Here is a 13,407-nt window from a genome sequence, read left to right on the forward strand (position 1 = left end):
TTTCTTTACTTTTCTGCTCTCTCGGAAAGTCATGTAGGGGGCGCCGCCCGGTGCCCGCCCGGGAGGCGCAGACGCCGCGCGGCTGGGGCGGGTCCCGCACTCAAGTGCCCGCGGCGGAGCGGCTCTGCCCGGCCCTGCCCGGCCCCGGCCCCGCGCCTGCCCTCGCCCCGCCGGGCTGCGCTGAGCGCTCGCACACCCACGCTGCCCGGAGTTTCGCAGGATTACTCGGTCCGTGTTAGTGGCTTGTAAAAACAGCGTGAGCTCGTGTTTCGGATAGCAGTGGCTTAAAAAAGTACCTCGCTGGCTGTGAAATTAAAAAGCACCAGGAAATATGGATGGGAAATCAGTGTGATATCTTGCATCCTGCAGAACTTCCTCCCGCGGTTGTTTGATATGCAGCTGCCAGAAATGAGCCTTCTCCTGTTTTTTTCTGATCCAACACTTAAGTGATGGGAAAGTAGTATCATGACATTAAATAATGCTAGTAAAGGAGGTAAGTGTGAATACAATTTCTGTTTGTAATTGCTAGTGCAGTGTGTTTAGAGCTTCGTTTATGTGGGCGCTCTAAAGTGCTGGTTGTCTTGCTTTCTGAGCTTAGCTAACCATCGGAATGGTGATAAATGGTATTGGCTAGAGAGCCAAAACATATTTGGCTTATTGCCAAAGTCGCTCAACTTCCCATAACAGTCTGTAGGAAAAAGACATTTTGTGTGTCTAACCACAGTCCTGAAGTTGATGCCATAGCAACTTTGTGATCTGAGTATACACTTTGGAAGACAGCTAAGCAGTCTTAGCAGAATTATTCTGTTTTTCTTTAGCTGAATTTCGTGCTGTCATCAGGATTAAGTCTTTCTTTGAAGATGAAAGATTAATCAACAAGCCTTCAAACTTTTTTGTGTCTAGGAACATCGGCCTGATCTGTTGGTTGGTTGTAATGACACCCATAAACACATTTGCAAATTGAGATTTTTAATCATGGCTTTAAATTTAAGATTTGTCTGTAGAGATGCTCTTTTCACTAAATATTAGTATTTCAAGCTCTGTCAGAAGCTAGATCTTTATGCTTTGTAGAAAGACAGAGGAAGGTCAGCTTTGGATTTCATGTATGGCTATGGTGTGAAAAGGATGGGTTAGTTCATGTCTTTTGGCTGCTTCCAGCTCCCTAAACTATATGCGGGCCCTGGAGAGTTTATTTACCACAAAGCTGTGGCAACAGAAAAAGAAAAAAACATATGGCCTTAGAAATGCATATGGCCTTATCTTTAAAAAATGTTTGTAGAGGCAGTGCTGTTATAAAACTGACTTTTAAATAATATGTAAGGTATAGTTTAACACATGGAGTGGGGAAAAAAAGAGCAAATACAAAAACAGTGCATGATCTTCCCAGTGCATTTAGTTTTGTATTTAACTGTTGTTTTAAAAGTGCCTTTAAAAAAGTTTGTTTTGGTGGAGCCATAAAGTCTCATCTTGTCCTGAAGGGAAGTTTATAAAGGGGTTAGTTGCTCATAAATGTAAAATATCTGGTGCACGGCCTAATATAAATGTGTGAAATTCCTATCCTGTCTCTTATTACCTTCTCCTTTAAAATTAATTATTTAGCATGACTGATTAAATTCTTTAGTATTTGTTGTATTTAGGATATTTTTATAAGGATGTCAGCATGCTTACCTGAATAAAGGTACTTCTCAAGGTATAAAATATACCATAGAGATCTTGAGATGCTCCCTGTTCTGTTCTTAGCCTCGCCTCCCACTGTTCTCAGGCCAGTGCAATGTACCTTGCTGCTTGCGCAAAAAGGAGACAGGCTGAAGTACGGGGTCTGTTGCACAGTCTGAACAAGAATGCAGGTCTTCTGCCATCCGTTGTTGTGCTTTGGCAAAATACTGCGCCTCTGATCTCCTTATTGGAGTGAAAATTTCCCGTTGCTTTTTGTTGTTCTCCTCTTGGCTTCATAAGGAGACTAATCCCACAGAGTTTGCCTTGTAGTTATTTCAGGCTTCTGTTCTGTGTAGGTGCTGAATAACTGTAAATGTCTTTTTCATCCATCCTTGTCAAGCCTGCATCTTGAAATAGATGCAGTGTAGTTCTCATTAGTGTAATGACTTCAACTTTTTAATGTCTTGTTTCTTCAGTCATGTTTTTTGTTTGTTTGTTTGTTTTTGTTTCCTCCCCTCCACTCACTGGTAGGAGGCACACTAAGCCGTAGCCTTAAGCCATAAAGGCACTTTGGAACCAGAGTATTAAATCTTGCAATATCTTGGCTTAAGTGCTCAGCCTACCTGTATTAATGTATGGAGATACTCCTGTACCTAAGTGATATTCATAAGAGTCTGGAAGCGGAAGGCTGGGTAACACAAAGCCTGTGTTAGAGGTGTTTCTCCATCGCTGGGAGAGGAATTGACTGGGAGTAGTTACTGGAATATGTGTTTAATTTCCTGAGATAGTGCCATGTCCCAGCTGGCATTTCACTTCTTCTGTCTTCTCTGTCTAGAATAGTATTTTTTTAGCTGGGGTGTGGGTCTGAAAGCAGAAGTTCAGCTCAGCTATTGGGTGAGGTGCCTTGAAGATCAGACAGGCGCCAGTGTCGAAGCGTCTCCTTACTGGTGTCCTTCTGCGTGGGAGGCCAGCACTTAGGTGTGTGCAGAGCAGCGTGCTGGGCTGCTCGGGCTGCACAGTGTGCTCAGCTGGAGATTCTCACAGGGCCTTAACCATGGATCGGTTCAGCCATATACCTAAGTTTGTTGCATTGCTGTTTACAGAAATTAGAATGTCTTTGAGGTCAGATCAAGAGCTCCTTTTAGCATTTTGACACTGCTGAAGTTAGTAGCAGTGCTCAACAAGTGATTGAGTAGGTCTGTTCTTCATTGATTTTTTTTAATGTAATCTAAAGATAAGACGAGACTTGAACATTTCACTTAAACATTTGACTTTTTCTCTGAATAACGTGTCAGCAGGTATAGGGGTTAGGTTTTAATGTTTGCATGGTGACTCGTTTGGCGAAACACTGCTTTGAGAAATACTTCCCAGGCACTTCTGCAGTCTAGATGGTCAAAATCATTTGGGGAGCATGGCTGATCTGGAGAAACTCTCTAGAGTGCCTTGGCAAATTCAGCTATATCTGGAAGTGTATGAAATTGGAAATCTAGGTGCAGCTTTTAGTTTTACTGATCTTAAATATCCCAGCCACAGAAGGTACAAAGCTACAGACACCTGTTTTAAATCTTTCTCTGCTTTTTTTTTTTTTTTTTTTAATCAGCTTCCTTAAATTCATGGTGCTGCTTTAAAGTTAGGACTCGTGAATTATCAGTAGATGCAGATTTTCATGGTTTAGATTTCTTTTCTAACACTACTCTGTATTTCAGAAAAGTCTCCCCAGACTCCAGACCTGGCCCGTGATGCCTTTCTTACCCTCTGATTAGTCATCCAAGTATTGCTCAGATTCAACTTTTTTTTCTTGTAATTATGCATCACTTTCCAGCATTGTAAGAAATAACGTATCAAAGAAGAGCACGCAAGGTGAACATGCAACACATACCCCCCTGCGTGGGAGGGGGAACAGTTACAGAGGGCAGTGGGGGGGGTGGGGTGGGGGGCTCGAGCAGCGCCCATGCTGGCGGATGCACTGTGGAACAACGGCGGTGGGTGAGTTTGTGACCCACGTCAGTGGCTTTAATGCTGAACCCTTAACTTCGTTTCTTCCCCTTCCCTTCTGTGTGTTCCCCCTGTCTAGTTCAGACAAATCTTTAAGATTTAGCATGTTCCTAAGCAGTCTTTTTGGCGTAATCCTAGCTGCCACCATGGTTATTTTCCTAATGCAGAGAGCAAAGCATTCTTGGTCATGTTGAGAAGCCTTGGCTTCTAGTTGAACTTCTGACTTCCTCTGTTAAGGTCTTTCATTTTTACGTATATTTATAGAATTAGCGAATATTATCAATGCTTGTGTTATCTATCTAGGAGCATATGAGGTGCAATTTCAGAAACGTGTAGGATGAAAAGGTGAGGGTTTGCTGTTTGTTTGCTCCGTATTTCGTATATTTGGTAATTAATAGTTTTAAAAACAACAGTGTATGTGAAATGGCTGCTGCCATGTATTCAGGTTGCATATATGGTCTGGGTGGTTGGTTTTTTGGGGGGCTGGGGTTGCTTTTTTGTGTGTGTGGTTTTCGTTTGGGAGGGAAGGTTGATGGGTTGATGTTAATTTTTATTTTTTTAAGACTTGATCATAGTCTTGCTTAAATCTAGATCCAGCAGGGGAGAAGCTGCAACTTGTTAGCAACACAGGAAACACCCTCAAAGAAAGTTTTTGATGTGTACATTAGTGCACAAATGTGAACTCTGCAGCTACATGGCAGGAGTTAGGCAGTAGGGAGCCCTGTTCCACTGAAGTGCGGAATGGTTTTGCTTCTTTCACTATTGTATTAGCTTCTGGTGGAACTTTGCTGCTGTGTACTTAATTATATTTAAGTACTAATTATTACATATCTATGACTTGTCAAAAGCTGGTAGTTATGAGTCAAATTCAGAGCTATTGCACTTAAAACAGCTGTGGTGTTCTAATTGTTGGAAGAGACGGGCACCAGATTAAACTTTTCTTTTAAAATCAGCTTTGTTTCATCTGGAAAAATGTTAGAATTTGAGTAAAGACTACCTTTCTTCTTTCAATCACTTAAAATGAAACTAATCAATTTCTTTCTTAACAGCTGTCCTTTCCTTTGAATCTCTGTTTCTGGCCAAACTTTAACAGCTTAGGGTTTGAACAACATGAAAGTAAGAACGAATAGAAGCAGAATATGACCTATGACTTTTGAAACTTAAGTGAAATTTAAGTTGCTAGAGAGCTTAATGTGTGGATTGGTTCTTTTCTATGTTATTGTGTGAGGGGTTTGTTTCTTTTGTTTTTTGTTTTTGAACAAGAATGACAAAACATTAAAAAAATAATAATGAGAATTCTGGAGGGGACTGTTTTTGTGGTTTACACCAGAAATGCCTTTGAGTTGAGTTGATCATTAATGTGCTTCAGGGTCTATTTTACACTGGGCTAGATTCCCATTGAGGTCAGAAAGGGAGTTTTTTTTTGCTTAAGTAAGGACAGAGTTTCTGGATTTTTCTACAATATTTGCCTGAAACTGAAAGTTTCAAGAGGGAGGAATGTTATTGCCACAAACTATAGACATAGTTTTGCTATGACAAAGGAAAATTTTCAGCATTTTACAAGTACTGATCTTGAATCTTTGTATGCATGAAAGAATTACTTTGAAAAGTTTAAGAAACAATGAAAAGACATCAGGGGAAAATTTCCCTTTATCCTCAGTTAAATTATACTTGGCAAAAGTGGAATGGAGTAGGAACACTGTGCCTCCTGGCATGATGTACCTGCCTACTATTGTGATGTACTACTGAACTAGTGCCCAATTTCAGACTTCTTCCCAGAGTTTTAAGCATACCCAAGGCAGAGCTGGTTTGTGTAGGGTTTTCACTTCTGTGTCTAAGCTATTGCTTGCTTGTGCCACCATGGTGCATTACCATGGTGTATTTTCTGTAAGTTTGCAGCAAGTCAATCAATGGGTGGTGGAACACTTCCTAAAAATAACTTTACGCTCATTCAGTGAAACCAGGCATGTTTTTGAAATCCTGTTGGCAAAGCATTCTCCTCAGGTGCGTTGTTTCACAGAGAACTGCTGGCTGTCTCTGAGACATCTAACATCATCCCCCAATCTACTAGAAATGACATGCTTCCTGTGTTTTTTATTTTCCTCCAATTTTCACCAGGTCTGCTAATAGGAAAACCAAATGCTTTCTTCCTTGGTGAGGCTTTCTTCCTTGGTGAGGCTTGCTTGGTTGAGGGAGAGCTTTAAACAGTCCTTCTCCTTTCTTCAAGTCTTACGTTTTGCCAGGACAAATAATGATTTTTTTTCCTTCCAGTTTCTCTTCTATCCACAGGGTTTCAGGCTATGTGCATTCTTGTTAACTTCAGTCTGCTGCTGTTGCATCTGTTGTCTTTATAAATGAATGAACTTGGTTGATTTGATTTAAATGGAATGCTTGCAACCATCCCAGTAACTGGCCAAGGTAGAGCAGTATGTACTCCCTTGGCAAATTTATGAAGATTACATAGATCTACGATAGTAACAAATAATTAATTTTTAAAGGATACAAGTTTGTATTGTTCCACTAGTTAAATTCTAGTTGTGAAGATTTACTTTTTGGGGGGGGGGGGGGCCTGGGTATGGGACTTGCCTGTGGAGGAAATGCTTTCTGACATTGATGTTAGAGGCTCTTACTGGTGCTTGGCTATTTAATTACTGAAAGCAATGGGACAACTAAAACTTTAATCTATATGGACTTGCCAGGTATTTCATATTTTTGGTAAGAGCATGTATGATCTTGTCTACACCAGGGAGTTATTGCAGAATAAGGGTGTGAATGTGAAGCACTTTTCACCTTGTATAGACAAGCCTTTGATTTTTCTTGCCAGAGCAAACTCTGAGATGTTTCACATGTTTTTGTCCCTAGTTTGGGCTCTCTTGTGGCCTTGCTGCTGACAAGGAATAACATCTTAAATGTGTATCTCATGTGAGTGATTTCAGCAGTCTGCTTGTGTGAAGGGAGTGCTCTCACAGGAACGCCTCCAGTCTTCTTTCAATCCAGCATGTAGGTCCTTCGTGGTAGATACTGCTTCTCCTCAGTGTTCAACAGGACTCATATTAACATGTAACAAGGGCTCTTAATCCTACTGCATTATACATTAATATAGAAAGTGCTTTAAGCGAAGAGGAATTGGCAAAACATGGATGTTTGAGTGTTTCCTTGTAGTTCACGAGATAGAGGAATGTCTGAGTGTTGCTCATAAAAGAGCATAACCAATTAATTCAAAACAGATGATTTGCATTTCATAAGAGACAGAAAGGGTAGAATCCCAGGATTTGAGACAGGAAGCAGGGAGGGTAATATTTCTGCTTTGCCACATTCCTATGGATGAGATTTCAGGAGATAGCTGAGCCAACCTAGCATTTGTTGTGATTCAAAGGCGTGGTTCTCCTTCCTGCTGTACCTGCCCTGGGATCCTGCTTTTTCCGATGTCATCTTGTGGCTCATCTGTCCCCTCAGTGCTGTTCAGAAAACACAAAAAAGGTTACCTTTCCTGCCAGTTAGCATGTTGAATCATGTTATTGAGTGTTCAGACAGAACTGGCACAATGCAGCACGAATGTACAGCTGCCCTCTTTGGCCATCGTGTAAAGACTCACCTGTTACGACCTTCAACAAACTGTTTTTGCTTCTCTGAAGTAAATCAAAAATAAGACTGCTACCCTCCCTGAAAGATGTTACGAGGAAGAGACAGTATATATAAATGCCTAAGATATATATTGATTCATGTATTTTCTGAATTCTGTAACTTAATGTCTAGTCTCTGTGCGGGCTCAAGAATATTAAAGTAAATTAGCAAACTTGGGAATTTATCTGCTGTGTTACTGCTTTAGACTCTTTATTTTATTATTTCATTTTAATTTATTTAGTTTTATTTCATTTTAGTGAAATTGTGCCATGTTTATGAGCCTTGCATTCATGTTTGTTTCCTGGACTTAGGGTCACTTAGGGTCTTGCCCTTTTTTTTTTTTTTCACGTGTTCGTTAGCAGATCCATTTAAGGCAGTTGGATTCTCTGAAAGTAATAATATTCTGAATTTCATTTCTAGAACAGTTTCTAAGTTTTCCTTGTATTATTTGCCCTGCTTGAGTAGATGGGCTGGACCAGATGACCTCCAGAGGTCCCTTCCAGCCTCAGCTACTCCGTGACTCTACCCTACCCAAAGAAGTCCTAGTGAGCATCATTACTTTTTGTCATTGTGTATTTCAGGTCGTTGCACAGATACCACTCTACATCAGGTAACTGAGATTAGAAGATATATATTCTAATGAAAACATCAAAATCTATGTGAAACGAGTAATATATTTTATAAGTCACATTAAAACCTCCAAAAGTATTTACTTAATAGGTAATGCTGATCTCTATTTTTAGTCCTGTGAGGCAGGAAGTGTATAATGTGTCCTTTGTATGCACGCTTTGGATGGAGCTTTGCATTTGTTTTCTGGCAAAAGTGAGTAGCTGAAATTCTCATCCATTTCAAGATCAGATAATTTACAATCAGGTTGCAGAAAACATGCTGTCCCACAGTTTTTGAGGGTAGCTGATATGGAGAGGAAAAAAAAAAATAGATCAGAACGTGCACCTGTATGGGGCATAAATGTGCAAGATAAAGAAAGAAGTGTAATGTTAGGAGAAAATTATAAATGAAACAGGAGAAAAGGGGCAATTTTTGCTTTTTGAAAGGGAGGAAGAGATGAAAATTCCAGGAAAAAGCAGAGAAAAAAATTCTGAAAATAATCTGGTGGTGTGGATGAAGAATACAGGTGATCTGGAACTAGATACAATAAGGAATTGAAATGTAGAAAAAAGCTTTCAGTTGCATCAGCACCATCTTAGCGTGTCTTTTTTCCAAATTTCAAACATACTGGATTCATTGTAAACTTGGAAAGTAGCTTTGATAAGGAGAAAGCCACCTTTTCTGTATTCTGGGTGTAACGCTAAGCACTGACAGCAGTGATTTGTGATCCAAGGGATCTTTTATTGCAGTAGCTGGCTAGGGGTAGGTCAGCTCAGGGTCCCCCACTTCACACACGGCGTTACCTGGGGCTCTGGGCCAGGAAGGAGGCAGGGGAGCGTGGCGGCCGTGTGGCCTGCAGAGCAGGCAGCTGCACCAGCAGGACAGCTGCCTGGCCCCTGGCCTCACCCAGTTTTGGCCGATGTCACTTCATTAATGCCATCAGTAACTTGTGTGGTGGTGTTTCCACAATGCATCAGTAGGAGAATCGAGGAATAGGCTTAGCTTTGGTTTCAGTATGTATGTGAAAGTTAAACGGCTGGCACATAAGAGAAACGATGATGTACCTGCTTGGAGAAACCAAAGGGTGTTGTTCTGCCATCTCCTCCACTTGTAGATTTGCTTCAGTCTTGTTTTCAAAGCACAAGTTCCTTAGGGGGCTGTTTGTAAACTACCTCATTTTTTTTTTCCTCTTCTGAGAGATCTTCTCAGCATCTGTAGTGGTCTGGCCAGCTGACATGGCTGAAGCCTCTGAAAGGAATGAAACTGTGGAGCGGTGACCGTTGGCAGGAAGCAGGTATCGGCATGCTCAGTTCAGCAGTACTTCTGCTGGACCCTATCCTGTTGTTGCTGTGGATATGCTTTTCAATGGATAAAAGAAATGATGGAAGAAGCCTTCATTTCTGGACAGTAAGCATATATTCTCATATGATGTTCTACGATGTTTTCCTCTAACTACATGCATCTCTAGTTATATACAGCCAGCTTTCACCAGTGCCTGTTCTGGCTTGGTATCAAGCAATTTCATGTAGCATTTGGAGGGAATTTGTCTTCCTTTTTTTAAAGGGTTCATCAGTGAGTCTATTACAAATCTTTGGAATTCAGCGAATTTTTTATTATTATTTTTTTTCATGTAAGCAGTGGCACCACTGTCAGACCAGATGTGGCAGGTGGCATTTTAGGTATACAAAAACATCCCGCTTCTAGAAGCGCGACTGAAGACAGTCACGCTGCTTGTTTATGTGTAGCCTGGCATCATGTCATTCAATCTGGAGGTGCTTAATGTTATTTCTTTATTCTTATTTTGCTTTGCTATTTGGTTATATGCAGCTTTGTAGACTAAATAAATGAATATGAGAATTAGCATGTTTGTTGGGCCACATGCTATCATAACTGTGTCCAGAAGAGACCTGTGGAGTTAGATTGCTTTGAAGTCACTTTTTTGGGGTGGGCTGTGTGTCTATTGTCTAGATATCTAGAGTGCTGATTTGAGAACTGCGTTAGCTTACCAGTGAAATTCTCAACACGTTACTTATTTTGGCCAAGTCTAATTTTGGAAAACATGGTCTGTGATTCTTATGATTCTTTTTTTTTTTTTCTTTTTTTCTTTTTTTTCTTTTTTTCTTTTTTTTTTTTTTAAGATAAATGAGCTGGGTGGTTGATGTTCTTTGTACTGAAAAAGAAAGTCAGAAGTTACTGTTTAGAAGTGGCTCCTTTCCAAGTTCTGAGATACAAATAAACATCTTGTATATGAAAAGACTCCATGGTAGTACACACAGGCACATAGCTTGATAAGTTTATGTGGTATTTTTTCTGTAGGATTTTTCATCTGCAGTATTTGACAAGTTGAAAATATTAAGCAAGTTGGAAGTGAAGCATAATAGCTTTATCTCCCTCACTGTTGGTTTATCCAGGTGTTTCCTTCTGATGAAGATATTAATTCCCTTTACATGGCATAACTTGTTTCCTCCCCTTGAAGTTTAAAACAGCTGAAACAGAGAAACAAAGTACTATATATGCAAGCTGTAATGTAAAAGCCACAGTAAACAAGCAGAGGGCTGATCACCTATATCAGCTGCAGTAGTTCATTTGTTAAGTTTATGGATTTTAATATTCAATATGCCTAGAAAAGTTAAATCATTACTATTAAACCTCGTTGGGTGGGCTTTTTAGTCTTCTCAATAGACATGAGGGGAACGCGGGTCTTGGCTACTTACCCAGTGACTGGAGAACTTCTCCATTCTTCCTGGGGATGCTGAGTAGAAATGGTATGACGTTAACCAAAATGAATTTTGGTTAAGCCAGTTCTGTCCTGGGTAATGATAGTAGACAGATCTTGTGTATAGTAGCTGATGAGGAAGCACTGACTGCCTTAAAGGAAAGTCCTGTACCAAAATTTGATAAGAATTCAACTGGTGTGACATCATTTTGCTGTCACCTAAATCAAATTTGGTTTCTTCCTCCTACAAAGGAGAGTTGGATATTGTCTGCAAACAACTGCAGCTACAGAAGACAGCTATGTGAGTTTTTTAAAGTGTAATGACTCCAAATGCCAGGCAGTGCTTCTGAATCAGCTGGTAGGAATCTATTGCTATGCAGAAGGGAAATGGAACATCACTGGGCTGAGAATTTTTGGGTGATGAAGGCTTTCTTCTGCTGCTTCCCCCACTTTATTTTCAAGACTGTGGTGATGCATTAATAGTACTTGTAGCTTAATAGGAAGAGAGAAAGTTAGTTAAATACACTTGTGAAGGTTAACCTTTACAGGCTGTCTATTTTTTTTTCTTTTAAGAAATTGGGGGAACCCACATCTGTTCTACTGGATATACTGCATGATGCATGGATAGTCCAGAGAAGATAGTCTGTTAAAATGTTGGAGTCAAGTGATGTAGATACTCATGACAGATCTGTCCCCACCTCTGCTTTGCTAGATCAAGCCTGTCTTCAATTTCGTGGGTCATGAAACAATGCCTGGAGTTGCAACAGTGTGGAGGAGGCGGCTTTAAACTGATGCAGTGTGGAAGGTGATTTTGCCTACTAAGTTGTTTGAACTGCAGCCTGTGTAATGTAAGATGGAAACATTCTGCATTGGATTTACTTTTTGATGTTTGAAGTGAATGGCTGTGTTGTTTTACAGGCAGATTGTTGATGTTCATTTGGAAGTTAGGGTGGTATCTAGGACAGTTGAGAAACTGAAAGCACATTTTGTTTCCATGCTCTTAATCTTCTGCCCTTTCTGGAGGAAAAGGCACTGGCATAATGTAAGCATATGGCTGTTCTGTAAAATAAGGCTGGACTAGGATGAGTTGGGTCAAGATTTTAGCATGATTTTTAGAATCATAGAATGATTTGGTTTGGAAGGGACTTGTGACTTCCAAGACCTTTGTCTTCCTTTCATTTTCTGTGTACTGTTAAAGCTGAAATGGCAGTTTCTGACCTAGTTTTCATCTAGTTCTAAGCTTCTGATTTTCTGCAGATATAGTGGGTGTCTTTTCTGCCAGATGGAAAGCGATGAGTTATTTCTTGCCTAGTGTATTGCCCTTCTCGTAATTAAAGTAGGGGCTTTGTCACATTTTCAGTGTTTGACATGGTAGGATGGAGAAAGATAGGATGAAAGTGGCTATTATGACAATAGGAAGAAATAAAAATCTATGGTTATATTTAATTTTTATTTCTTTGCTCATCCCTGCTCAAGCGTAAACTGTTTGTGACATCGACTTGTTCCTAGGATTGCTGGCTGGGATTCTTATACTGGTGTTTCCTCAAGACTTATTATTTTTTTAACCTTGTGACCTTATTTCTATCTAGAACACCTCTTCAGATAGTGGCTTTCTACTTAGAGGAGGGCCAAAGTTTTCATTTTATCTTTTTAACTTTTTTATTGAGGTAAGTGTTATTGCTGAAGGCAAGCAGCAAGGAGTCTTTTTCTTCTTATCCACCCTTCATTATTCTACTTGCTCCACACGCCCCCACCTTCTTCTTACCCCCGAAGCAAAAACTTTGCTGCATGATCTGTGTATACTGATCTGTCTTGGAAGGCTGGAGGAAAAGAAAGATAATTCATTAAATTTAGAAATAAAAGGCAGCGGGATGATATAGAGGGTAATTTACTTCTGTGGAATGTAACGATACAATTTAAGGGAGAAAACAGCCTGATGAAAGCGGAATTAGTCTAAATGAGATGAGACTAAGAGAGCACAGTGATCTTTTGATCAAAGCCTTTGAAGAAACTGGCAGTATTTTGAAAATGACAAGAGCTTGGAGGTGAGGTTCAGAAGGAGGCTTAAACAGCAAGGTTAAATTTGGTAAATTCAGTAGGGAGGAGAAGCAGGTTTTTTTGTTTGTTTGTTAAGTCATAACTGAAGAAAGATGAAATTCTGTAGGAAATTGTAGATGGTTATGGTCTTGGTATTTTCTCTGGAGGAGCTTGACAGAGTGGGAAGAAAAAAGAAAAAATAAATTTATCTATAACTAATATGTGGTCACATATGTGTTTGTTTGTTTGTTTGTTTATTTATTTATTCTATGTGAGAAACAGCTGGTGAGTCTTAAAATCTTACAGCTCCTCTGTTGGAAACCGGTGCTCTTTATCCCAGCAGTAGACAGGAAAATGAGCTATCCAATGGTTCTTCATCCACGTCATTGCCAAATCTTTCAGGTTAGTTTAAACAGGTGCTTATGACATTGGAAGTTAATATATATTACTTTGTCAGTACTTTTCATCTACTTCAGTGCAAGATCAGTTTCTTCAGTGCTTGAGGATAGTAATGTGTCACTGGGGGACAGTAATCTTTTGAACTGGTAAGCAGTCATTTCTGCAGTATCTGGCACCTGACCAAGAAATTTTGGACAGCAGTCAAGTGACAAGACCACATTTTCCCCTGTGGTCACAGTCCTTAGAGACCCTGGTCAAAACAACCAGCAATAGGATAAAATAGTAGCATAGCAGAAAAGTGAGTGATTGGAGGATGGGGTAGGTATGTTGATGAAATCTGTGAAGTCAAATCTAAAACCAGACTGGTGGGA

At 40.0% G+C, this 13,407-nt stretch overlaps 1 protein-coding gene across 5 annotated transcripts in view; it reads left to right on the forward strand.

Moving 5' to 3' along the window:
• TANC1 (tetratricopeptide repeat, ankyrin repeat and coiled-coil containing 1) overlaps nt 1-13,407 on the forward strand; it is a 116,645-nt gene that overhangs the window by 19,415 nt on the left and 83,823 nt on the right. The window contains exon 1 of one of the 5 annotated variants that reach the window (XM_035332290.1): nt 266-493. The exons of 2 other annotated variants lie outside the window; for them this stretch is intronic. In XM_035332290.1, coding sequence (XP_035188181.1) covers nt 466-493 — 28 coding nt within the window. In that variant the 5' untranslated portion in view covers nt 266-465. Of the gene's footprint in view, nt 1-265; nt 494-13,407 lie in introns of those variants that run through there. 2 more of the 5 variants (XM_035332289.1, XM_035332288.1) reach the window with 2 other exon arrangements.

Source organism: Oxyura jamaicensis, chromosome 7 (genome assembly GCF_011077185.1).
Source record: "Oxyura jamaicensis isolate SHBP4307 breed ruddy duck chromosome 7, BPBGC_Ojam_1.0, whole genome shotgun sequence".
Classification (NCBI taxonomy): domain Eukaryota; kingdom Metazoa; phylum Chordata; class Aves; order Anseriformes; family Anatidae; genus Oxyura; species Oxyura jamaicensis.